Source organism: Lissotriton helveticus, chromosome 2_1, assembly GCF_964261635.1.
Source record: "Lissotriton helveticus chromosome 2_1, aLisHel1.1, whole genome shotgun sequence".
Taxonomy (NCBI): domain Eukaryota; kingdom Metazoa; phylum Chordata; class Amphibia; order Caudata; family Salamandridae; genus Lissotriton; species Lissotriton helveticus.
The window spans coordinates 554,231,584-554,259,049 of NC_136059.1; the positions used below are offsets into that span (position 1 = coordinate 554,231,584).

The 27,466-nt window shown below is 44.2% G+C and overlaps 1 protein-coding gene across 1 annotated transcript in view; it reads left to right on the top strand.

Annotated features, from left to right (window-relative positions):
- Window positions 1-27,466, top strand: part of WDR41 (WD repeat domain 41) — a 497,424-nt gene that overhangs the window by 232,783 nt on the left and 237,175 nt on the right. Inside the window, exon 7 of the mRNA XM_078675219.1 lies at window positions 4,252-4,314. Coding sequence (XP_078531345.1) covers window positions 4,252-4,314 — 63 coding nt within the window. The remainder of the gene's footprint in view (window positions 1-4,251; window positions 4,315-27,466) is intronic.

Consider the following 27,466-nt stretch of genomic DNA (forward strand, 5'->3'; position numbering starts at 1 on the left):
ATATTGCCCCTGCTCCACACTTCTCTTTCCGTTCTCAGCATTGTCTCTCTTCGACATACCCTCTTTCTGAACCCCCTTTCATTGTATATGTCTCTTTCGCAGCCTCTCCTGCACATTTCCCCTTCTTTCCCCCTCTTATCCTATCAGCTTCTCCTTGTATACATTCTCTGCCTATCCCCGGCATGCATGGCAGGCTCTGCCCTCTGCTCTGACAGCTGAGTCCGCTCTCGCGTCTGTGGGGAGGCCCTGGAGTGTCAAGGGCCGGCCCACACGGCCTCACTGACTGGAAGCCCATACCAAAACCAACACTGCACAGCAGCGTCTCAAACTGCAGCCACGCCGCATGTGGCTTCAATAACCATGCACATGCTGGGCCCCTCAAGGGCACACAGAGACATTTTTTCCCTGATAATTATTTAAGCTTTTTCAACAATCCTTTTAATGTCCTCTCGGCTCATTGCATAAACACTGGACGCCCTATGATTATTAGAATCATGTTAAAAAGTGAAAGTAATTACTTACCGGGACAGCCTTAATTGATCCGGCCTGAATCTGGGCACACACTTGGAAGATTCGCCTGGGAGGGACGGGGCGGGCTATTAATATATTTTACAAATCATTCATTGGTAGCTCATGAACGATTGTAAAATGCAGTGTGGCGGTGACCTACGCCCAAAGCAGGGACCCAGGCATTTTCATTTTCTGGCGGTGATGTGTGACTTGTAAAAAGGCAGTCTGAGACAGCTGCATCCAATTTAAAATATATTTAAATTAAGCACTGGTGTGGCGGCCCCTGGGGTTTGGCGGCCCTGTGCAGGTGCACAGCTTGCACATGCCTAAGGCCGGCCCTGCTTGCAGGTCCTTTTATGGCTCCATTCTCCCTCCAGCTGTCTTTAACTGTCAGACATATGGCCTGTGGTTATATTCAGTGGACAATATATGTATAAGGAAAGTGTTCCGAGGTTTGCCCATCAACACATTGAGGAATTATTCAGTCGATCATGACTTCAATGACAATTCCTATGGTGCAGAACTAGAACTAGTAGCATTTTCTCTCCTTTTTCTTAATTAGCTTGTTGGTGCCATTACAGAAGGGGCCAACAATAAAAACCATCTTGAGACAACCCAAAGGTTTGAAAAGCAACTGTGGGCACATACTCTCCGTTTTTTTGTGGGGTGCCCCTTTTCCTACCCCATCCACAACTCCTGGTTGCCACCAACTCTTCAGTATATCAGTTGGGGGACTTGCTGCCAGGAATTAATTATCAATACCTTAGGGGACAGAGCAGATTGATCACTCCACATACACAGGTTGCAGCAGAAGGTAATTTTTATTTCGTACTAAAAAACTCCCTATACCTAATCAGATGCTGACTCATGATGGTCGACTGGTTAAATACCGAGGTACTGTTCTTTGTTTTAAAACAAAACCGCGGAGGACTCTACTTCTTGCATCTCTGTAGACAGTGGTATTTTCGATGATGGAAAGCAGCAAGGAAATACCCTCATTGCCCCTGTCAATGGCATAAGAACAGAAAACCTGACAAGGTGTCTAAATTCTCCACAATAGTGGTAGGGGAGATATTTATGGCTCATCTTCTCTTCTAGGCTGGGTTTAATCAACCATAGATGCCCTCATCACCCTCCTGAATTCAAGATGCAACCGGTTTGCTTCCGTATTGCGTTAGAGACCTGGGTCACAGAGGAACAGCCTGTTTGATTTGACAGGAACATTCATGTATACCTTCCATCCTACTTCTGTGATTCTTGAGACCCAGTAGAATATCAGGGGCAGTGCAGGATGGTGGGTCATCTTAGTGCCTCTCCATGTCTCTCCCTTTCTACAATTCTCAGCTTGAGCTCATGGTTCCTGAGGTATGAACCTTTGCTCAGCTTGGCTTTTTTGCATCGAACCTTGACATAAGAGTGACTGCCAGGATGTCCTCAACCAGAGCCCAGTATAAGAGCAAATAGCTGAGACTGTGTGGCCATGTTGAGAGACCAATCTGATCAATTGCTTGGTGGATAACATTAGGATTTTTTTGTTCTCTGACTAAATAGGGCCTGCAGATCAACATCTGCAAGACCTAACCAGCGCCAATCAAGGCTTTTCAGAACAAGCTTTGGGAGTACATCTGTTAACTGTATGAGTATTGTAAAAGACAACTGTGGCATCTGATGGTCCACTCATATCAGACATCTCATGGTCTTCGTGCACCTCAGCCTCGTCCTACCCAAGCTTATGCATATAAACTTTCAAGCTGTGGGCCTCGTGACACCTTTCATGGTAGACTTCCTTCTTAATGCCCATTATATCGGCCACACATATAAGTGAGCTTCAGTCCCAACGCTCTTGAGTACCATTTACTATTTTCCACTGGGACACGGTGGTCCTGATGAATCCCCTTCCTTTGTCCCATGGGTTTGTCAAACTCATATCTGAATGAGGATATTGCTAGATCCACATGACTCCTCATCTGAGGGGGCACTTAGGAACCTGGACATTAGATGTGCGTTGTGGCCATACCTTGATAGAACCAGTTTAGGCTTTCTACCAGTCAACTTTTCTTGACATTTGCAGTCAATGATGCGAGCTGAGTGGCTTCTAAACCCTCCATTGTCTTATGGATCCTGTATCGCCCATTGTTCCACTCCTAAAGACCGAACCTGCTTCTGGTATTTGAGCACACTCCACTAGGACTGAGGTGTAGACCATGGCATGTACTGTGTTGGTGGTATAGCCCATGCAGCTTCACTGGTCAACCTGGCTCACATTTTGCTATCATTCTGCTCGCTATGCCACCTCCCAGAACTATCCCTAATTTAGCCAGGAAGTTACACTAAAGGGGCCGTTAACAAACTGCCATAGTTGTACTACTCATGTACTACAACATGCAAATCACATACCTATGAGCTGAGTATATGTTAATAATAAATCTTAAATTATGTTACATTTATATTATGCATTAAAAAATATTTTTTTCTTCAAGAAAATAAACTTTGATGAATTTCATTATACCTTTCTATAGTGGCAAAGATCTCCACCAACAGCTGATAACTTACTAGTAGCAAATTGTGTTTTAGGAGGCTCCACTTCCTTATTTAGAAGGATGGAGAGATGTAAGTTTACATCTAGGTGTACATTTCCACTCTGAAGTGGTGAGTAGCAAAATAATGGAGAGTTACACTAGGTGTCAGAGTAGATGTAGCCATGAATAGGTAAACACATGTATATTTACTTTTGTGAATCAAGCTCAGTCTGCCTACCTAAGCTGTACAATGCTGCCTACTACTAATCTCATTTTCAATTGCTGTTCAATTTGCCCACACAACAAGGATGAGGACAAAGCCAAGACGCAAGAGTAAGACAAGAATACATATAATGTGACTTAATTAGATACATATAATGTGACTTAATTAGATGAGGATGTAGATAATGGGGCTACCCCATTATCTACATCCTCCTGCTAACGCATCAGCCAATGACCAAAAACACTCACCAAATGGTTCTTTTGTATGTGAGGAAACTGGCAAGGGCATAAAGAAATGCAAGGAAGGGGGTTGTTTGCTTTGTATGACTCACTCCAACATGCATGCATAATATCAGAGCACAAAGCTCTTTTAAACAGATTTTGAAGGTGTTGCCAGTGTTGCTACTAGATCACTTAAATAACCAAATGACACATAGGAAACCACATTCCATGGAAAAGATTCTATAGAGAAAGGGTAATTAGAATCACAATGAAGATACCTATGGCCTTGACAGATTTAGGATGAGGTAAATCAGCAGCATTAGGTTGCAGGGTATTGGTGGTGCCAAATTGCAACAAAGAACTGAAAATTTCCTGTTGTCAGTGTATGTAAAATTCTTCGGAAGGCAAACTAACATTTTTAAAGCAGCACTGAAAATACGGACACCCTTAGCAAGCTTGATGTTGGGGAAAAGGGAAATTATGTTAATGAAGTGTTTATATTTTTAAAAAGATGCAAACATCCATACCGTTTCTAGGCACTATAAAACATTAAAAGAACAGTGTGCCATTTGAAAATAAATGTTGAGATTGTGAAGAACCAATCATGTGACATTTTAAAAAGAAAAGATCAAATAAATTAAACATATTTTATTGTCATGTTGGCAATGCTGCACATCATAGGACAGCCGCACTTCATAGAACATTTACCATGTTCGTCTTCTATGAGATATGATCTTTGATTTGCTTTCTCCTTTCTTTTCTTTTGTTTTTTGGTTAGCAATCAACGCTTTGGTTGAGTTGCCTAAAAACTGTGTTGCTGCAGCTGTGGGAAAAGATCTGGGTAAGTGCTTCATTATACAATTTTACATATAGCTGGTTCCTGAACTTGAGAGCAAGTTTACCATAGTGTTTGAGCACAGTCCACAATGGATGTAATAAAAAGAAAAGTAATTACATTGTATAAAATCATTGATTACTCAGAATGTGCTTCTGATAGATTCTTCTAGCTGCAGATTGATCACCTTTAGAAAAGCCCCCAGGCGCCAGAATGGATCCGTACAGGTTTCACAGCAGTACTCCCACGTGCTGGTACGTGGATCCATGAGGATCTGTAGTGACTCCTTTCCTGAAAGTGAAAGAGCAAAGCCACCTAAAGGCTCCATACAGGTGTGCTGACGTCAGTTCCTTTCTTTCCATGCCTTCGATCACGTATCTGGAGCTCCACTCTTTTTAGGTTTCGGCTACCGTCGCACTGCGTAAGCAGTGGGCGGAGCCGAAATCTTATGTCTGTAGTATGGGGGCCTGAAAACGCCCCTCTTCTCCATTGGCTGGCCTCGTAAATGCTGGCCAGCCATTGGAGGAGAGGAGCGCCACTGAGTTCAAGGCCCGCCTTGACGCGATTCGGGGGCGTTTCTGGGTCTTTTTTTAAGTCCCGCCCTCTCCTCTTCCCATTGGATGGAATTTTACCTTCCAGCCAATGGGAAGGGGAGAGCACGCCCCCGAATCCCTACAGGACGCTGTGCTTTCCGAGCAGCGTCTACGGAGGCCATGCGGTAAGCCTCTGCCCCCGCCCCCCTATTTGTGCCGTTGTTTCTTCTTTTAATTTATAAACGTTTAATTTCTATGGCATATGCTTGTAAAAAAATAAGTAACACAATGTATGCTTGCTATAGCCAGGCCTATTGGCTTTGACAGTGCTCGCTTTGTGAATGCACGTCGGCATTTCATGGGATGCCTTCTCATCAGGGGGGACGTTACGTGTTCAGGTTGCCTGCCCCGTGTCCCTCCCGCTGAAGAAACCAGGGCAGTAGTGTCAGGTTTATGGCCGCGGACTGATTGGGCCTCTAGAGCCCTCGTGTGAACCACTTTTCAAGCGTCTGTGCCACTAATGGACTTTGGGTGCTTTGATTTCTGATCACCAACCCCCTCCAGTACACGTGTTTCCCAACTCCCCGGATTTGGAGCGATATGTGAGAATGATCATATTCTGCTTCTTATGTAGATAGTATTGAATCCTGCCATGCTATGCTTGCGTCATTGTTTAATGTGTAGCTGGCTGCACAGATTTTACACCAGAAAGTTGAAATAAAGACAGGGTTGTCTGCCGTCGAGCTCATGTAGGTTAAAACGTGAAATCACTTTTGTAAGGTAGCTCTCTCGCTTCCCAATTGTCAGCTTAAATTAATGGCCCTAAAGCGCTACGTGCAGCGAGGACGTGGCTCCTTCGAGGCGCATGCCTCTTGCTCGCTAAAAGGTTTTTGGGTCGCTGTGTAGTTTAGAGGGCTCCCCCTCTGAGAGCAAAATTCACTTTAATGGGTTGGGCGGGGTGCTTCCTTTGGGACACATTAAACCCCCCCAGGGCAAAGCATGCTGGATCGGGCGGGTCGGTGCCAGTCTCCGCCTCGGCGCCCTGCAGCGCTACCTGCGGCTCCCCGGGGGTGCCTTCACAGCTGCTCCCTAAGTGGTTAATTGGCTGGGAATGGGCGGCTGCGCCCTGCTCCCGCCGCAGGCCCGGATGTTTGCCCTCCGCGCCTTACCTGCTCTGTTTACTCTGCAGCCAGAAAGCTGATACCTGGGGGTCATATGGACAGCGGTGTTTGAAGTCCGTACAAGGAAATCGCTGCCTTATTTTACTTTTTTAAAAATATTTTAGCAATTATACTATTTTTACCCTTGCCGCGTGAGGTTTTTTCAGATCACAATATTGTTGCCTGATTGTAGAAAGCAATGATTGGTCGTTAACATTTGTAAAGTGACACCCTCACGCTGCGAACACTACCGAGTGCTGTTATTGTTAGCTCGAAGCCATGCTGTGATGTAGGTGTTCGTAGAGTTTAGGTTCCTGGAATAAGTTGACATCTCTGTAAAGTACACCTCTGCCACGTACAGAGTAGTGGCAGGTGAAACCAGTTGGTTGCAGTAGTAGTACCTCTAAACTTTAGTGGTGTATCTCCACTGGTCAACTGGAGTTTCCACCACGGTAGAATTTAGAACGCCTGAACCCTGGCACACTCCGGCGAAGTTGAGGGTGTAAAATCTCAGACATGCTTTTTCAGCCACGACATTTGCTTGTTAAGTGGAAATATAACGCACTAAGTCTATTACATGAACTAGAAAAAAAGCTTAAACCCTCGCCCGTCCCCCTCTAAGATGCCTGCCTGGTGGTCGTATGAGTGGGGTTCCCCGGCAGGTGGTTTATAATACTAGCTCACCGTTTGTCCACTGTGTGCCTTTGTGCAAGCAGTTTGTTGCACACTGGGAGTGCCCAGAAATCCCTCGCTTCGTCTCCGTTTTGGTAACTTTGCCATCTTTGGTTAATCTATGAAGCCCCTTCCCTCTGGTTTTCTACCTAATTCCAGAGCTTTTAAAGTAATAAACGGAAGGGGCGGGTAGGGGTTGGGGAATATGGCCTGCCAGAGCTGCCAACTTTGCAAGTGGGGAACAAGGTTCGAGTCCCGACGTCGGTGTAATATCATTTTCGTGAATGCATATAACGAAAAAAATGTACCGGCCCCTGCGCATGTATTCTGGCGCTCACGTAGCGCTGTAATGCCTCTGGGTGGAAACACACTGTACAGTTTATGATCACGTGCGCAAGCATGACGTTAAGGTGTGGCTGTTTTGAGACAAGAGTTCCTCAGCCCTTTCTGGTACTTGCAAGTCCCAACCGGTCATATTTGTTTTTCGATTTTGAGTCGGCGTCCGGTTACAGCAAGCGTCAAATCTTGGACTAGAAGCCAGGACTCTGGGTCCTGGGTCACGTGGTAGTCACTAGGCACGCCAGCTAAGCATTAGAAAAACGTCATACATCTGTATGGGAATCCCCACTCTTTCCCCCTACAAATAGGACCTATAGTCGGGCCGTGCACAGTGGCAACAGTAAACTTTTTTGGCTTTTTATATAGCACGAACTTGGCCCAACCACATACCCTTGGTTCTGTAAGCAAGTCTCTGCCGGGACCTCCACAAAGGGTTGTCATGTTCATTGACATTAGCGGTCTCTGAGTGTACCCCCGCCATGTTTCCCGTCATCTTGAGCGTCTCTCGTGAAGTGACGTCTATGGACTTGTTGATTGTTTCTGTATTATTCCGGCTTGCTGTGGACTTTGAAGCGCTATACCATACATTATATTAAATACGTGCCCCAGGGCGCCAGTTCTTCCGAGCTGATCTAGATTCACTCAACAATATAAATGCATTCGACTGATTCCAAGAAGGTTCAACCTATGCCATGCATGATCGATCCTCACTGTCTTTGGCGCTCATTGATGTGCCCACCTTTTTTTTCTTCTTCTAGTATTCTGTTCCTTTTGTATCATTTCTGCCCTTTCTTCGTTGACCCAACATCCACACTCTCCCTTGCCCTTTCCTTTTCTTCCCTTCTTTTCTTCTGTGTTCCTCTGTCATGTTCTTTTATCACTACCTCACCCCCATCTCTACCTTCCCCTTACGTTAAAGAGGGCGCTCTGGCCCAACTGCAAATCCCCATACAACTCTTGCATTGCAGTCCTGCCTGAATGCTGACATGAAGTACGAAGATAACCAGGGTTAAGTGGTCATAGAAATAATCTGGGTCGTGCCAAGACACAGCAGTGCATCGAAGCACTTTTAAAGTTTAACCCCCACCGACCCTATAATGCTTGATCTGTGTATGCACACCTGGTGGACCTCGGTCTGAGACAGAGACGGAGACAGAGTAGTTGCTCAGAAGGCACCTGAAACGGCACCCTTGAGTTGAAGATGGTATTTTGAGACAGTTAAGCTCTCCAGGGCTACTTCTTGGTGACAAGCATTGATGTGTTAACATTTCAACTAAAATAAACCAAATTAGATTGCTTTGGGTGTGCCCTTTTGTTGTACCGGTGCAAACCTTCAGCTAAGCCTTTCATAGCTGATAGTTAACTGATGGGGTTGATTATGGCAAGTTTGACCTTGGAGACAGGCAATAACGCTTGTTATTTATCTTTCCTCACTAATGCACTCTCATCAGCAGCTCGGGTCCCTATGGCACGTGAGGGCTATTAAATGCAATTATTCACTGGCTCCATGGTTAGTAACTCTACTGCTATGTCAGACATATGCCTACTGCAATATGACGTCATTAACATGTAGTGAAGTAATGTGTTCTACCAGTACTGGACTTTTGACCTTGTTTTTCAAAAAGGGCATCACATGCCTCCTCTTTCCTTTCATATATTTTGTTTTACAATTTGCTGTTACAGATTTATTAGTAAAGAATGTTCGTTATCATCGAGCCTCTGTTCTTTTAATAGAACTGGTATTCAAGCCATAAATGTCCTCCCTCCCTGATTAGGGTTAACTGGGCACATTGCTTTTGTATGAAATTCAAACGTATTATCGTCCTCTGTGGGAATTTGAGGTATGTTTAAGTTGTGGGCATTAACTTCGATTAAGTGCCTGCGTTCTAAACCTTTTTGAGATGAGTCTGAAGCATGGCCAGATGACATTATTCGGGTCTGTTGTAGAGGGAGGAGAGCTTGGCTAAAAGACCTAATGTTTACTTACATGTTGGAGAAGTTTTCTGTACATGCTAAGCTTGTTGCTGTGTGGTTAACTTAACGCTATCTATCATACAGGAAAAGTGTATATGTACACTTATGCCACTAGGGCGATGTGCAATGTAATCTGGGGTTTGTGCTGATAAGGCACTGTTGGAATATTGTCAAAAGGTCTTATGTAAATTCAGACTTGGCTGACACTTGTTTGAATATCTAGGGTGCAGGAACATGTATATGTTGGAAGATGAACAGCTGTACCCAGAGTACGGCATTATGCAGTTGTTCAACATGTGATGTCCGCCAGGTGTCATTCCTATTTGTAAAGTTTTGGCATTCAGAAGTTTCCTAAAACGTAGGGGATTATCCTGGACTCTATGATGAGAGAGTTTCAATCTGGGTCCCTCCGCTCAGGGCTATGCTCCGGTGTCTGACCTTTGAATTGCTTACAGCAGTTCTTTAAATGGGCAGATGCTCTTTGGTACTGAGTACCAGCACTTTTAATTTGAAAGTTAGTGCCTACACTTCATCAGTGATGCAATGCACATAATAGGAGAATACCAGAACTGCTCAGTAGCAAACAGGCTCTTCTGTAGTTCAATTTCAAGCACTAGTTTACCACAGGTTATGTGCTCTCAGTGGCATGTAGTGGCTGCCAGCTTCAGGCTGCAAATTGGACCCTTTTGGCAAAACGCCCTATGCCGCTTCGGCCAATATTTTGAATTTGATTCCAGCTTTGAGTGGAGGCTACACGAATGCTGACTTTGTGGTCGGTTCTCATCCCATTGGGGGTTGATATTCCGGCATGGTTGTGCGCTCCTGGCCTGTCACTGTTCCATCAGGTGCTTGGAGACCGCCTTTCCATGGTCTGTTCTTGTCTTGTCACTTCCATTTGACATGTTTCTTTAGGTCAATGGGTGTAATTTACAGAGTGGGCGGAGTTGGAAATTGACTAATTTTACGCACAGTGTTTGCTTGAGCGTCTGCATCAACATTAGTCACCCTTCCTTCACCGCCCTTGTGTGTTAGATAGGACTAGGAGCTGATCACATTGAGTGGATGTGGGAGGGAACTTTGAAAATGGATAGGCTAATCTTTTTTGCCAAGCTACATACAGGCCTTCAGTTTTGATGCTGCTGTAGCATGGGACATTTTCTGTCATCTCGTGATGAATATGATTTATTGTCTACACAGGGACATAGTTGCTTGAGCAAATGATTCCCAGAACCTTTTTTTTTTCTCCAGTAAAGCTTCTGTGGGGAACCCAGAATGTTACTTGCAGTGCTCTATCAAAGTTTCTCTGGTTAGCAAACTTGACCATGCCTTTCAATCCACAAACTAGTCTTTCTGCTTCCTTTTTTGTCCCGCTTGCAGTTTAACATGTTTTTATTTATGACCGCACTAGATCGAAAGATGTGCAGTAGTCTAGACGTGACATAACCTCTCCCCACACAAATTCTACTTTCTGGTTGGCATAGGCCTTGTGTTTTACTTCTGTGGGATGGTTATAATTTAACATTTCTTGCTTGAAATATCAATTGAAAGCCTTGCAAGGAGGAGCCTGGAACCTCTTTCACGCCCTGTTTTTCAGAGCTTTAATTTAACCTGATGCGTGTAATATTGATGCTTGTAATGTGGGGCATCTGCTTCGAACTCTTGGCTTGGGGGGAGGAGGTGTGGTCAACAAACTAAAGTTGGTTGCTCGGGAACTTGAAGGTGCGAGTTATAATTGGGGCTCCCGGTTTTATGGTATTTAGTTTTTGAACATTTCTGTCCTTGTGTATCCATTTTTAGGTTTCGGCTACCGTCGCACTGCGTAAGCAGTGGGCGGAGCCAAATTCTTATGTCTGTAGTATGGGGGCCTGAACACGCCCCTCTTCTCCATTGGCTGGCCTCGTAAATGCTAACCAGCCATTGGAGGAGAGGAGCGTCACTGAGTTCAGGGCCCGCCTTGACGCGATTCGGGGGCGTTTCTGGGTCTTTTTTAAGTCCCGCCCTCTCCTCTTCCCATTGGCTGGAATTTTACCTTCCAGCCAATGGGAAGGGGAGAGCACGCCCCCGAATCCCTACAGGACGCTGTGCTTTCAGAGCAGCGTCTACGGAGGCCATGCGGTAAGCCTCTGCCCCCTCCCCCCTGTTTGTGCCGTTGTTTCTTCTTTTAATTTGTAAACGTTTAATTTCTATGGCATATGCTTGTAAAAAAATAAGTAACACAATGTATGCTTGCTGTAGCCAGGCCTATTGGCTTTGACAGTGCTCGCTTTGTGAATGCACGTCGGCTCGCAGCTCCCTGCTCCCTGCTTGGGGCACGGGAGGGCACTGTGGCTGAAGGCAGAGGGGCAGCAGCTCTTATCTAATGCTGGTTTGACGTTTCCGTCTACCCCCGGAATTCAGCGAATTCCTCCCTGCGCGGCGGCCGCGGAGGGGGCAGAACACACTGTGCCTGCTTGCTCTTCTGGACAACAACACCCGCCTTGTTTTCTTCTTTCCTGAAAATGCTAAAAGGATAGCACTTGTAGGTTAACAAAGGCTTGTACAAGAAAGTCGTGTCTCAACTTTGCACATGCGCAATTGCAGCTCCCAAGGTGCGTCCGCGCGAGAAGACTGCAGTTTGATGGTAGACGTGTGTTTCGATTGAATGTTGGGGTTCCGTAGTATGGTCTTGCGAGCAAGTGTTAATTCTGAGCTCTGTGCTCCGAAAGGAAGGCCGTTGTGTGTGATTTCTCTGTTTTTCTTCGAATGACGGCTCGCGTGTACTCTGCTTTTTTTTCTCAGTGCTATCTCTGTTCAGGAGGAGCTGCGCATGTGTGTTGTTCATATGGCGGAAGTTGCTTGTGTGCGGAGATAGTTACTCTCCTGATACCGGCTTTATCGAGTGAGCATGGGATGGTGTACCTAAGCTTTTTCTCTCTAAAATTGTCTTAATGAGGTAGAGATGGACCTGTGTGTGTGTCACTCACTCGTAACCAGTGCTTTAATTGGAAATATATAGGTGCAGGTACTCTGTTTAAAGGGCCTGTTTGCTCCTGAGAAGTGTCGGTAATCTCACATTATAATGTGCTGCATGCATACAACAAGCATTTACAATGCAACGGTTTCGCCTTTGGAAAAGTTTGAGCTATTGGCATTGTAAATGACAAAATTTGTATTTATGTGTTGGTTTTGAAAACAGATAAATAAATGGCATTGTCCTTTACATTGCCAATAGCTCTAACTTTTCCAAAGGCGAAACCATTGCATTGTAAATGCTTGTTTTTCTCATCAGATCAAGTTTTTTTCCTAAAAAAAAGTCATCTAACCAGTGTGCAACAAAACTATGTCCTCTAGGAGTAGGCAGTAAACTCCGCCCCACTGGCGGAGTGTGTGGAGCTTTGCCACTCAACGGAGTTTGTCAAAAACTGCAACGGTGCGTGGTGGAGTTTACCGGCGCCTACGTCCTAACTTGTACTTGGTGCTCAATACGTCTCGGTGCCCAGAATGATCGAGAAGGTCCTGTGCCTTAACTTGGTGATGCACAGCATCTCGGACTGCCGGACTCGGCGCTCAATGTTTACTGTGTGCTGCACATGCACTCTCTGCTGAACATGCCGGCCTCAGCGCTGCTCATGTGTGTACCCGCCCAGCGTCCGATTGGTAACCAAGAGGTGTCGGTATCAGAATTCCTGCTGTGGGCTGCTTTTTCTAGCAGCACTGGCCGATTTGGGCGGTTTCTCCGTTGTTCAATGTAGTCCTCGGCCCAGTGGGTGTCTGAGTGACCTTTCTGGAGGTACATTACCTCCCTTTTATCACCGGGCAGAGGTGTCACTCCTTTTCTCTCGCTGGGCCGGCCCGGCCCATTAATATATGCATATTGAGCGGGGGCAGGAGGCCTAGCAAAAATGGCCTCACTTGGTTTCAGGTGTGTTTCACCAGTATAAACTAATCTGGGCATTTTTTTTAAACCCCCTCCCGTTTTTATAAAATTTCGCCGAAGCAGTGTTTTGCGGAAAAGCAATATGCAAATGTGGGCCACTTTGTTTTGCGTGCCCAAGCTGATTTTTAATCCCAATACAACACTGTACCCACCTCGATGCTGTAACACCCCTCGGAGCTGGAGAGCTCTAGAAGAACTGACCACAAGAAAACACTGCGCCCTTATCAACGTAACTGGTTATGGTGTCCTCTACAATTCTTACCACGTGGACGTACTCTTGTTTATGAACCTTTTCGAAAGAGATTCACCTGTCTCCTAGGTTCATACACCTTGTTCTGGCGCCGGTGCACCGTGTATCAGGCTCGTGCACCCGGCTCTGGCACCGGTACATCCTGTCTCCGAGGATAATGCACCCTGTTCCTAGTGCTCGTGCACACTGCCTCTGTGCTTGTGCACCCTGACCCCTGCAGCACCCAGGCCTAGGGCCTGTCGTGGCATCGGTCGGTTTTAAGGCTCCTGCCTACGGACTGCACACAAATATTTCTCCCTCATCCTTCCTCCGAGGCTGCTCTCGAACTCCTCCAAAAATGTATATTTTAGTTGAAGCGGTGCTTTTAAATTGCACTTTATGCCTTTCCAATCTTCTCCTTCTGTTTTGATTTTTCCACTTGTCTCCTGGACCATTAAATTTGTATAAAACTCGCTATCTCCCCTCTTCTTCTCCCCCCAGATGCATTCAAGAACAGAAACAAATAACGGCCACCTTGATTGAGGGTGGGGGCAGGGTCCAGGGGGCATGTCAGCCTCAATACTGTGCATTTAAACAAGGAGAAACTGTTAACTTAACTTTGACACTATACCTGACAGTACTATGTCTGATCGGCATGCACCACCTGTTTGTGAAGTGATCTGTTTGGGCACGATAATGCATGCACCCTGTAGGGGGGCTGGGGAGGGAGGGTTAAACTGATATACACTGCAGTGAACGGATAATGTTGTTGAAAGTTTACACTTTCTCTTTAAATGCATGACTGAAAGTTTGCAATAATAGTTGTGACAGATGCACCACGGTGCACAAGCACATGCTTTAACAGTTTATTAAATAATGGTGAGATAAGATATGGGGTGGTGGCGCTTTAAAGTGCTGGAATCCGGCTGCAGGCAACTTGGACAGTGAAATGGCACTTTTCACTCCCATCTTTAATAAAGTGAGTGAATGGTCTCAAGTCTAGTACATATAAAATGCACCTGTGTGCCACTCAACCACAGTTACACCATTAGCAGAACTTTCTTGCTGCTGCACCCAGAGATGCCGATGCATCATTGCTGGATTAGGGAGGTCATCTGGGAGAGGCAGAGGTCAGAGGATTATGGTGGCAGATGAAACCTGACAGGTTCTCATGGACAACACCACTGCCATGTGGTACTGCAACAAGCAGGGTGGAATTGTATCCTGGGTCCTATGCCAAGCGGCTGTAGACCCCTGGAGTTGTCTGGAGTGTCTGGGCATATCCCTGATTGTGAACCACTGGGTGGGGTCTGTAAACACCAGGGTGAACAAACTCAACCGGTGGTGCCTGGTGGATCATGAATGGTGATTCCACCTGAGGTGGCACAGTGCTTCTTCCAACAATAGTGAGAACACTGACACGATCTTTAAGTCATTTGAGAATGCTCAATGACAAACGTTTGGCTTATTGAAGTTTCTTAAAAGGCTCTCTTTGGGAGAATCATTCTAACTACAGTGAAGCACAGCACTCCTGTACATCGTTCTGCTTCTGCAGTGGCTGCCCCGAGTTCTGCAGATCCGTAAGAACTGGTCCCAAGTCATCCTTGTCTCTCTGGATTGAGACAAAAGAGTGTAGTACTCAGAACTTCTGGGCATGAGCATCTGTCATCCAATCAAGCTACCGCTTTAGGAGGATCCTCTGTGACAGAAGCAGGGCAGGGTTCTGCACCCAAGCCTGCTCAGTCTACACCTTCATGCATGGAGATTAAGCCATGGCTGGTAACTGATTTTAATTTAGCTCCTGAGGTTGAGGATGTTATCCTTGCTTTGCGAGTCTGTTTACACCCAGGCCCTGGAACAAATTAAGGGCCTGATGTGGAGCCTGCAACATATACCTGTTGTAGAGAAAGATTTTGGATGTTTTATGATTTGTTTTGTCTCTGGCCCAGCAAGGTCTTGCTGTGGCACAATTAAAGGTTGCTTTTCTGCCCTTTTGGCTTTTTTCGTGTTTGCTGGATAAGCCTTCTTTGTTTAAATCACCTGTTCTGATAACGTCTATAAAAGGCTTAACCCACATGTTTCCCCCTAAACTTTTTGTGAAGCCATAGAGGGATCTCAATTTGATCCTGACTTTCCTCATGTGCACTCCCTTCAAGCCAGTGCACAGCAGTTTGTTACGTTATCTGTTTTTTAAAGATGGTCCTCCTTGTCGCGATCACTTTAGTTTGTCACGTGCAGCCCTCTTAGGCAGCCTTTTTTCCAGATAAACTGGTGTTGAGTACAAAGGCGGTCTTTTTGCCAAATGTTGTGACTCCTTTTACTTGGGCAATCCATCACCCTCCATACGTTCTATGCTTCAACTCACCCCTTGGAAGAGGAGGAGAAACTCGATCTGCTGGATCACAAGAGGGAACCAAAGACCATTGAATGGAAAATCAGCTTCTTGTGGAATTCTATAGGGCCAGGAAAAGAAAAGCAGTGCAGAAAAGGGCATTGTCAAGGTGGATAATCCTCTACATTAAGACTTGCAATGCACTGGCCATCAAGCAGCCTTCAGAATGACTCATGGTTCGTTTCACCATGGCCAAGGCTGCTACTACTGCGTTGGCACTCGGGGTGCCTGTTCTTGAAATCTGTCAGGCAGCGACATGGGCATCAATGCATGTGTTTATGAAGCACTTCTGCCTTGACAGCCAGGTCCAATGGGAAGGGCATTTTGCCTCTTCGGTCCAGTAGGACTTTTTTTCCTAATCCTATTCCACAAACCTTCCCACCTGGGAGGCCCTGCTTTGGTATCTATTTTAAAGGTGAGGAATCTATGGTTAAGAGTATCCATCAGAAAAACAAGTAACTTACCTTTGATAATACTCTCTCTGGTGGATACTCTAACTGCAAAATAGTCACTGGCATCTCATCTCCCCATTCTGTTGTTCTCTTTTAAATAGGTCCTAAGCTAGAGATTTTCCACACTGGCACTCTGATTGGTTTTGTGATGTCAGCGTGCAAGGATGGTGCTTATATGTGGCATTGATTCTTCACTTTCATGGTGGAAAGGTGTCGATGCAGAGCCCCATAGCAGCACCTACTAGTGCACAGGAGTATTGCTGTGAAAACATTCTGCAACCAGCCTGGCACCTTGGGGATATTCTAAATGTGAGGAATGTGTGGTTAGAGTATCGTCCAGAAAGAGTGTTACTGGAGGTAAGTAACTTGCTTTTCTGGCTGAAGTGGTCAGAAGTTGTCTTTCTTTCATATGTGATAAAAGTTCTATCCTTTAGTAAGGACCTAGATGTATAAAAGCTGAATGTGGTTGTATTTGACTTTCTTGGAGAAACAAATGTGTTTGTTTAGAGTTCTGGTGCAATGAACATGACGTACAATTAGGATACAGCCCATTTTGCTGAATTATCCGGTGGATGATATACTGTTTAACATGACTTTTTGCATTGTTGTGCTTTACAATCCATAGAATGATCAACATGATCTAAGGCCTATAAAAGTCAGTGCAGTGTCAATCAAAATATCACAAGGATCACATGTGCTTCATATATCGTTTATATTTATCAAGAAAGAGATAATATACTGTTGATTTTTGTAATGCATGATATATGGTGTTAGTCCGTTCATGGTCACATGTCAGTCAATAGTTCTGTACAGGGAGTATTTTGATAATAATGAAGTAATGCTAATAAACACTGTTAGAAGACCAAACAACATTAAAATGAACAGGCGTGCATAGATTCCGGATATCTACACAATCAAGTAGCATGCACCCAGCGTTGGTATAATCTAAATCTGTTTATTCCTTAATTAAGAAGCCCCCACAGAATGGCTCAATCCCATGTCATAAGTTCATTGATATACCTCAATCACATAATCGCCTGTTTGTGCCAAAGTTTGTTTTTTCTGCTCAAGCAACATGTATTCCCAATAGCTCATGAAAACTATGGCAAACATGATCGCAACAGAAGAACCGATCACAATGTTGCCGTCCTGGAAATAAAAATTATATTTAAAGATGAAATACTCATTACAAAGGAGGAACTCCTTAATTTTCTTTAACAGTTTATTTTGAGAGGAAAAAGAAGCATATCTTTCTTCTAGGAAAAACCCAACTGCTCCAAAACATCCTGGTGTATAATACTTTTGTCCAACCTGGTAGCATCTAGGAAGAAGAAGATTATTAAAGGTATTTAGTCATCAGCCCCATACCACAAGTGGTATTCTCAATGCCTGATTTATGGATCTTTGGCAGCAAACATATATTTGGCACTGTGAGATGCTTCCCTTTCCAATATTGAATATTGTCAATGTAAGAGGTTCACAATAAGTTATTTTAATGTAAACACACAGCTTAAAGTGGGATCATCTCGAAGTTGTTTGTAACAGGTCATATCAAAAGTTGGCACTCCACTTCTTCAGCATACTCCTTAATACCCCTTTGGTAACATTTCTAACCTTATCTATTTGCGGGCTTGACCGCTATACTTAAATCAGCCACCAAAGATGTCTGGACTGTATGTAGGACAATACCTCTAACCCCAAGAGAACTGGGGAAATGATTACATTAATGGATATAATTTGTTCTCTTCTGGGGATATATTCCAAACATTTTAAGCAAGCCAATGGAAATTGTTCATTACTTGCAGGTTTTACATTATATTAACATATTTTCCTGTTGTACAGCATTTCCCAATCAGAAGACCAATGTGATCCACATAGAATGGAAGCTCATGTTCTTGTATCAGTCAATTGATTCTTTTTTTTTGCAAATCTTATTCTACAAAATGTTAAAGAAATTATACATTTACTCGTGATAAGTCATGAGTCATGTGCACATTCGGAGTACTTGATTCTTATTCCTAAACACACCAGTGTTGTCCTATTTAATATCAATTGCTAAATTAAGGATTCTTTTTGCAAAGCTTAGAATAGTCTTTCCTTCTATTTAAACACATTTCCTATTGTGTTTTATCGGTAAGTGGCCTCAAAAAGTGTTGACACATTTTGGCCTTTGATAACTTCTAGGCCTCTTTAGGACAATATTACAAGGAGCTATAAGTTAGATAATCAATCAAAAATACATTATTACATTCATCACCATTTATATGTCTAGTACATAGAACTATAAACTGAACAGCTTATCCAGTTAACAGGATATCCATAAGTCACTGATTACGAGTGGCTTGAATCATTTTACAAAAAATGCAATTATAGTCAAAGGATGCCAACAATTTTCTAAAATGGTATGAATATTGCAGTCTGAATGTAAATAGCCACATCTTATCGTCAGAGATAAAGCCCCTCATACAAAATGAAAATAAACATCTCACAATATAAACCAAAACGTCCTTTCCATACCTTACAATGATGCACATGACATTTGGCAGATGATGATCCATTCATAGTTTGTAATGTATGGCACCAAACAATCACCACGTCAGCATTTCCAGAAATCCTCACTTTAAGGTCATGTAGGTAGCTGCCCGTATGTGGCGGTCCGTACACAAGTCAAGTGTCTGTACTCGACTAGACACTAGCGCGCCAAAAACATGCAGGAGATGCAGAAATGGAGTTGGGATGTCTCATGCCCTACGGACTTCAGAGGAAGCACTTCCTTCTGGATATAGCAGATATAAAGACATCTGCGCGGCTTATCTCCTTGCCCAATCATCTCTCATATGGATGCCTATTGCTTTTCTAAAAACTTGACCCATAGTTTTTCGCAAAGTATGTAAAAAGGTAGCAATCCAGCTGCCGCAAAATTAAGAGCTAGCATATAAGCATAGCTCCAGGCTAAAAAAGCTGACTTTTAGATGCCAGCTTAAAAAAATGTATTTAAATCCATCTTAAAAACAGTATTACAGTTCTTAGCCTGAGAGTACAAAAACTGCAGGTGGGCATATAAATACATACTCATTTCAGCTGGATCACGTTGCTTTGTTAAAGGAAGTAGTGGTTAACATTTATAAAAAATGTATTTCATCAGTTTGTACACTTGCATTAACTCTTATAAAGTAAAACCACAAACCATTATTGATCCAGAAAAATGGAGACCCCAAGGCAACTAACTATGTAATCTTTAATTAGCACCATAAATACAAATAAGTGTTTTAAAGTAATTTTTATAATGTGTCATACTTAACAGAAAATTTGCAATCAACTGAAACTGTCCAATTATGGCTACTACATCAGGCGGCAAGATAAGGTTTGTTTGGTGTAAAAACTTGCTTGCTGGCTCAGGCCAACCACGATGGAGTGCAGGCCTACTACAGGGACCTAGTTAGGCCGGCTGAACAAAGTACCTTAAACCCAGGTTGTGGAGCAATGCAGATTCCCTTGTCAAAGGATGCATTGTGTAATCGGAGCTTTTCTCGTGTACTTTTTTGGGTATGCATGAGAGTCAAAACGAAAAGGTTCTAGATCTGTTACCATGATTTCCTTGGGGGATCAAGGCTGTCATCTTCTAAAGTTACCCACACATTTGTTGCCCTGTAAAGTTAGGGGTACAGATGGTGCACTGTGGATAGCAGGGACATAGGCCAACATATCCTGAGGTTGTGCACGGAATCAGTCTGGCACAATCCTGACATTCAAGTTGTCCGACAAATACACAGTTTTCCGAGGGTGGTACAAATCGTACGACATGGCTCCTTACTTCTCTGATGCGCAATTTTTGAAAGGCGATGCACCGGTTCTGCTCGGGCCACAGTTGGGCTGGCAGAAAACCTTTGGACCCATTTATAGGGGTCAGGACCGGGGAGGCACCACTTGGGAGGGCAGGACTTACAACTGGACTGGCAGAATACAGGCACTTGGTTCAAGGTGGAGAAAGCCTGTTCTTTCCTTGAGGCTTCTGATCAGGAGACTAGTCAAGCAGGCCCTGGACGTATACTGGTGTCTTGGGTTCAAGGTGCAAGTCCAGCCCTCACTCAGGCATGAGTGAGGGCAGTTCCTCCTGCAGCACAGCAGTACTTCTGAGTCTTCCACAGGTCCAGATGTGTACTGACAAGTTAAAGTCTAGTTATGCCTGGTGCCCACTTTTGAGAGTGGTGTTTGGAATTGCCTGCTTCCCTGTCCTGGTCCCACAATAGATTAGCGTCAAACCCTTTGAGTGTGCTCAGGCAGATCTTTTGTGATGTGCAAGTGTGCTAGGTGACAGCTCCTCCCCCTCATCAAGTTAAAGTGGCCCATCCTGCTAACACCTATCTTTCCTTTGTTTCACTGTCTGTGAGCAATACTCAAAGACCAACTTCTAGCTACGCCTAGTCATGTGACCGAGGATGCAGGCAGCAGACTCTGAATATTTAGGAGAAAAAAATGCCAACTTTCTAAAAGTAGCATTTTCAGAATTGTGACTTAAAATCTGACTTTACCATTAAAGATGGCTTTTAATTACAATTATTTAGACACCAAACTCTATATCTCACCTGCTCCCATTTGAAAGTTATCACTTATTAAATGTAATAAGGTAACCCAATGTTATCCTATGGGAGAGGTAGGCCTTACAGTTGTGAAAAACAAATTCAGTGGGTTTTCACTCCCAGAACATGTAAAATGTAAAAGTACCTGCCCAACTGTTTATATACACTTCACCCACCCTGTGGGCTACATTGAGCCTACCCAAAAGTTTTCTTTGTTTGCAGGCTCGAAGTGGCAGTTTAAAACTGCACACCCAGGCTGCAGTGGCTGGTCTGAGACATGTTTAAGAGCACTACATTAAGGTGGTGCACAATAGGTGCAGCAGGTCCACTAGTAGCATTTAATTTACAGACCCTGTGTTCCTGCAGTACCACTTTATTAGGGAGTTACAAGTAAATTAAATAAGCTAGTTTGGTGCAAGCCAATTTTATCATATTTAAAGGAGAGACCACAAGCACCTCAGCACTAGTTAGCAGTGGTAAAGTGTGCAGAGACCTAAGGCCAACAAAAAGAGATCAGCACAATAGGAGGGGTGAAGGCAAACAGTTTTGGGTAACGCTTGGCAATACATAACTGGCCCATTTCTGTTTTTTTTATGTTTTGGTTCATAACCATAACATCACTTCAACTGTGCTTGTTTCAGGGAAGTTCTCAGGTATTTTTAAATTTATATTAGCATTGTATGGGCACCAGAAATCACAACTTGAGCTTTATAGTTTTCAGCAAATTGTGTTCATTTAGTACAGGAAGCGCCTCGGTTTTTATATTTCACTGTTCCCAATCTACATTTTTAAACCCACTCTGTGTTAGACCTCTTGCTGTGTGCATATGGGGTTGGCTTCAGAATTTGGCCTGCATCAGTGGCCTCCATCCAGCCCACCTTTCAGTCTTTGACAGTGCGCAGCGGTTGATGGACGTACAATCTTGTTTGCATTTGGCTGTACACAGTGAGAATTTGCCACTCTGTGCACAGTTTCCTCTATGGCCAACCTGTAGAAGGCTTATCTACTATGAACACAAACCTTTAGGTGCACGGCTCTCCAACCTACCATGAGCCTTTCTTCACCTGCCAAGGACCTAAGGTCATGTGCTGTGGATGTTTGCCGCAGGTCCTGGCCTGTCTCCAAGTCTGGCCCTCAATCTTCTGTGCATTCACCCCATACCAGGGCTTGGGTAGAGGGCCTGGCCTGTGGGCATGGCCTGTTTTTAAGCCACTATGCATCTAAACATCATTGTGTACAACATTGTGCCACATGTAAAAGGTATAGGCTATGGGGCCTCACTTACAACCAGACCATGCATCAATTCCACAATGAGTACACCAAACTACCACTGCGCACAGCCTAAGGATTAGGCAGCACCCTGCAGTCATTGGCCCCATTTCCTAGCAGAATTGCAAACCGAGAATGCTGCCCATAATACACCCAACATCTTTTTCAGGATGCATGGTTTGGGGAGTGGCAATAATGGTTGTCGCACCAAAAATGTCCACAGTGTCCAGTTCCTTGTAGCCTCCCAAGATCTCTGAATTTCTTATTGATTAACGAGAAATGAAATCCCAATTTGTGCTAAATTAGAAAGTTCTCCTTCCTACAACCTAAAAAACTACTTACATAATTGTAATTTGAGATTTTATTAGTGATAAAAATCTGACATACATCAATGTCCCAACCTAAAAGTGATATCTATATTAACGTTATATAAAACAAAATGCAGAATCTCTCATCAAAAATCATTTTCAATGATTAGGGTTTGGTTCAGCAAGATCCCACAAGGATCCTACAATCATTTAAAATGAAGTAACTGCCGAAATCAAATCAAATCTTAATGCCATGTACTGATAATGTATTTAGTTCCACTGAATATCAAACACTCAATCAAACAAACTGATATCAACAACAGTGACAAAGCTTTTAATATTGCAACAGCTTTAACTTCAATAAAAACTGACCAATAGAAAGGTGCATGTAAAGGAATATGAATTCACTTTCTGTTCTACATAAAATAATCCAAATGTGCATGTAAAACAGAATTATCCTCCTACCACCACCTTGGATACAACCTGGTATTCTAAAACTCAAAACATGTGATACTCTCGTGAAAGTATTTATTTATTTATATACTTATTTAGTGTTTTATAGAGCGCGATCCAGACCCGTGAGGGTATCGGAGCGCTTCACAGTAGTAATAGGTGGGATACAATGACATAGGGGGAGAGAGCCAAAGGTATAGGGACAGGTAGTTACAATATATTGGAAAAACAAACAATCATAATACCCGGATACATTTTGGGGTAAGAACAAGTCGATACATTAAGCTGGAGAAAGCAGTTAAACACCCGGGAGGTTTGTTCGGAAGTGCCGGGTGGGTATCATAAGGGGAAAAGGCCCAAGGATAGTGCTGTAGCGATAGGTGAAGCCAGGTCACGGAGGTGATTTGCCCATTCGGAAAGTTTTGGCCTTCTTTTTGAAGTGTGCTAGAGACGATATTCTTCTGATGACGGGTGGGAGTGAGTTCCATATTCTTGGGGTAGCCCCAGGGAAGGCCCGATTGCACATTCTTTTTTTCCTGAAGCGTGCGGGTAGGAGCAAAAGGTCTGTGGCGGACCAGGAGTTACTGGCTCCTCCGGCTATCACGAGTTTCTGGGTGAGAAATGCAGGGGACTTGGAGTAAAGAGCCCTGTGGGTGATGCAAGCCTGCTTAAATTGGATTCTGGCCTCAAGAGGCAGTTCAGAGCTTTAAGGTGGGGCGAGATATGGTCGAACTTCTTAGAGCCAGTTAGAAGTCTGGCGGCAGTGGCGTTGAGGCAGGCTTTCAAGGGTGCCAGAGAGATCTTGGGTAGACCTGCAAGGGTGGAGCAACCATATTCTAGCCTAGAGATGACTAGAGCCTGAATTTCCGATTTACATCTGGGGTGTCGAGGAATGGTTTCAGGTTTCTTAGTTAGTTCAAATTAAATCTGGCAGTTTTGGCCATCGATTTGATATGGCCACGCATGTACAGGTTGCTGTCTAAGGTAATTCCAAGGGATTTAGCAGAGTCCACAATGGTAGGAGAGCAGTTTAGTGCTGTGATAGCCTTGATCCATTCTTGAATGTCTGTATTGTCGTTAGGTGGTGAAATTAGCGTTGAGTTTAAGCTGGTTAGATGTGAGCCAGTGAACAGTCAACTTCAGGGCCTCATTCAGGGAGAGAATGTCCTCTGGAGAAGAGATTTTGATGTAGAGTTGTGTGTCATCGGCATACATGTGGTAGGAGACATTGGCGGTACGCATCACCTCTGAGAGCGGTTCAAGGTAAAGATTGAAGAGGGTAGGGGACAGGGTTGATCCTTGAGGGACTCCAACCATGATCGGAGAGGGAGCGGACAGGTTGCCTTTGATCAGGACGCTCTGTGAGCGATTCTGGAGGAAGGACCTAAACCATGCAAGAACAGTGCCATTTAGGTCCATCCTAAGTTTGAGGCAATTAAGGAGAATTTCGTGGTTAACCGTATCGAAGGCCATTTCGAAAGTGATGCAAAACCAGTCCCCTACAAACCTGGACGAATACAAACCATCCTTGAATACACTATCCACTGTAAATGACAATGGGTTTTCTTTATTTTTCCAGACTCCTATTATCTCATGTCATCCTCATCTACAACTCACACTCACCATCACTCATCTACTCCCTCCTCCACTCATACCTATCAATTTTTGTTATCAGCAAATACATTCCTATAAAAAATATCCACTATCAGATATAACCTGACTACATTAATTACTACACTACCAACGTCCTCCTGCACACCTAGATCTCATTCATTGTCACTCTCACACTTCACTACAACACCCCCTAGCAAACTCATACCAGTGTTCAAAACCACCATCCCATCATGTGCACTGTTAACCTGAAGTTATCACTAACCATTAGAGCCAAACATTGCTTCAGAAACTACGTGGATGCCTTCAGTCTCCTTCTAGGTAGACATAGCCAATTATGTCCAAGGCTGTCCTCGGTGCTGAAGGTGAACAAGGGGATAGGGATGTGTGGGAAGGTACAAAAGAGGCAGTCAGTTTGTAGTCCCACTGCTCATCTCAGCTGCTTAGGCTGGCAGTCTCACAAGTGGCAGCTTTTTATACTAAATTGAACTTCAGAGTGCTGTCACTCTGTGCTCTAACATCAACTTAAAGTACATACAGGTTTTTATTTACATGGAGTTTATGTGATTGGTATCAATTCAATTCAATTCAAAAAATCTTTATTTCGGTAAGATTTTTACCATAAAAGACGATTAGAACATTCATTAAAAAGCTTTGTTTAAAAATAAAGATTTATGCAATATAAAATCAACATTGTCGTTCAGACAGAGTTCCTTATTGCAGTATCAAGTCCTTGGTGCATTAGGGTCAGTTGCCAGCCCTGAGACATTTCCTTCTCAGACACCAGATAGCACCCAAATATTTGGCCACTGCAAACACGATATGATCGGTCAGATTGGATTTCAGTACTCTGTGAGCAGCCAAGCACCCCACAAATCCCAGATTTCTGCATATGGGAACTATCCATTTCTTGCGAATCTCTCGGTAAACCGGACAAAAAAAGAGTATGTGGAGTTCAGATTCGTCAGATGTTCTACATGCTGGGCAAATGCTAGTTGGTTCATCACTCCATTTGCTTGTGAATGTTCGAATGGGGAGGGACCCATGTCTCCACTGCAGATATAGTTTCCTGAGCAAAGGGGGATGCAATTTATCTATAGTTTGCTCAAAGTTGTAAGTGTCCTTAAAGCATATAAATGAATCAGTCAATGAACCAGGTTTTAGGAGGTTGAAAAGTTCCATTAATTTGCTGTCGTGATATGCCTTAGCTAATTCCTTTTTAGGAATAAGTGGACAAGTAGCCAGAGGATCGGACCACATCTTCGAGAGTCCCAGACGCTCCAGTTCTGATTTAACAAATTTAATCCACTTAATTTTCCCCGCATTTGGCATGGCAAGCACCTCCTGTAATCCCTGTCTGTAGCTGGCCAGTTCTGGGGTTGCCCACAGCCTACGCCAATATGCCAGGGGGCGAAAAGCCAGTTCTTCGTCTAGCGGTCGTAACCCCAGGTCCAGCCTAAGGGGGACAAGGGGCGTACTAGGGGGGAGTCCTACAACCCTTTGAATAAATTTATTCTCCTCTTTCAGCAAATCTGATGTACCTACATGTCCCCAAAGTTCGCACCCATACATGGCAGCCCCCCTTGCCTGTATCTTGTAGATCTCTATCGGAGGGCCTATGGGCCTGATTGATGATTTGTTATTTGCCAGAAGGTTCATGATGCCCCCCGAGTATTGAGTCAATTTAAGGAGGGCTTTCTCCTGATGCGTGTTCCAGGACAGTCTGTCATTTAGCATGACACCAAGGTACTCAAAAGTTTTCACCCTCTCAAGCCTAGTGTGTCCAATTTTAGGGTTGAAACGGAATTTCGATGGGGGGTTGAAGACCATGAATTTGGTCTTCAAGATGTTAATTTCTAGACCATGGTCCTCGCAAAAGTCCGTAAAACCATCAAGGACTCGCTGGATGCCCATTGCCGATTTTGAAAGCAGCAGGGTGTCATCGGCGAACATGACAGCCGGCACCCTTACACCAGCCAATTTGGGAGCGTCAGAGTTGGCGACCCCGTTTAGGTGAGAGATAACCCCGTTGACATAGAGGCAAAACAGGGTCGGTGCAAGCACACAACCCTGTCTTACCCCCCCGTCAACGGGGAACCTATTGGACAATACCCCCATCTTGCCACACCTCACCTGTGCAAAATTAGCACTGTGAAGTCGAACAATCATCTTCAACAGACCCTCAGGGACACCCAATTTGGCCAGCACCTCCCAAAGCTTTTTCCGGGGAACCAGGTCGACACCGCCCTCAGGTCCACGAATACAGTATAGAGGCTGGGAGATTGGTATCATTCTAGAGGAAATAAGACATGCACAAGCCTTACTCTAGTAATTGATGCACTATGGCGAACATTCAACATAACAGTGGTACAGTACCTTTATGTTGTTGGAGCCAAAAGAATGACTGTGAGACTGGTATTAGTGCAGTGACTTTTAGCAGTTATTAGTGCATTTTAAGCAATCAGGAACAAAGGTTCCCACGACGTCTGCATATAACACTACGGAGGCCCAAGAGACAGTTGTTACAGCACAACTTTGAGGGCAGGACAGAAACAACTGGCCCAGCAGCAGTCCCACATTAAAAAGATGAATAACTAAATATCCCTATTTATCACTAACCTGAGGCCTTTGAAGTCAGCACTGGGAGAGGTTGAATAATTCGAAGGATGCAAGGAAAGTTTTAGAGGTGACGCTGCAGCAGGAATTTCAAGAAGCACCACAAACAGAAAACCTCTGGAAAGATGCTCTTGACATCAGGCTTAAAGATAATCTTGATTGGAGAGCCAGGAACACCAGTGAAGAGCTGAGAAAAAGCAGGGGAACAGTGGAAATGAGCAGAGCCCAAGCAGAGGCGTTCTCTCGTCAATGGAAAGGAAAACCAAGCACCTGACCACACCTTGGTTGTTGCTTTAATAGACTGCTTGTACCTCTAATCTTGTAGTAGATCCTCAAATAATGGGATCCATGAATCCTGAAGTAGTTTCTCAAATCATGCTGTAACCTTCTACTCAGTTGGGGCATACGGTCACAGCATTTGGGGTGCCTGCATGGGGAAAGGATTGAGGATGCTGGTAATGGGGGTGGTAACAAGATGGCAGCACACACGTAATAGACACATTTCTGGGTGTTAAGATTCCTAGCACACAACCTGGATGGCATGCTTGGTGGTGGTGCCCTTAGCAAGGGAGGGGGTTTAAAGGTCCACCAATAATAACCAGGACCAGAGGCAGGTAGCAGTAGGGCTATCCCCCTAAAAAGCCATGATATACA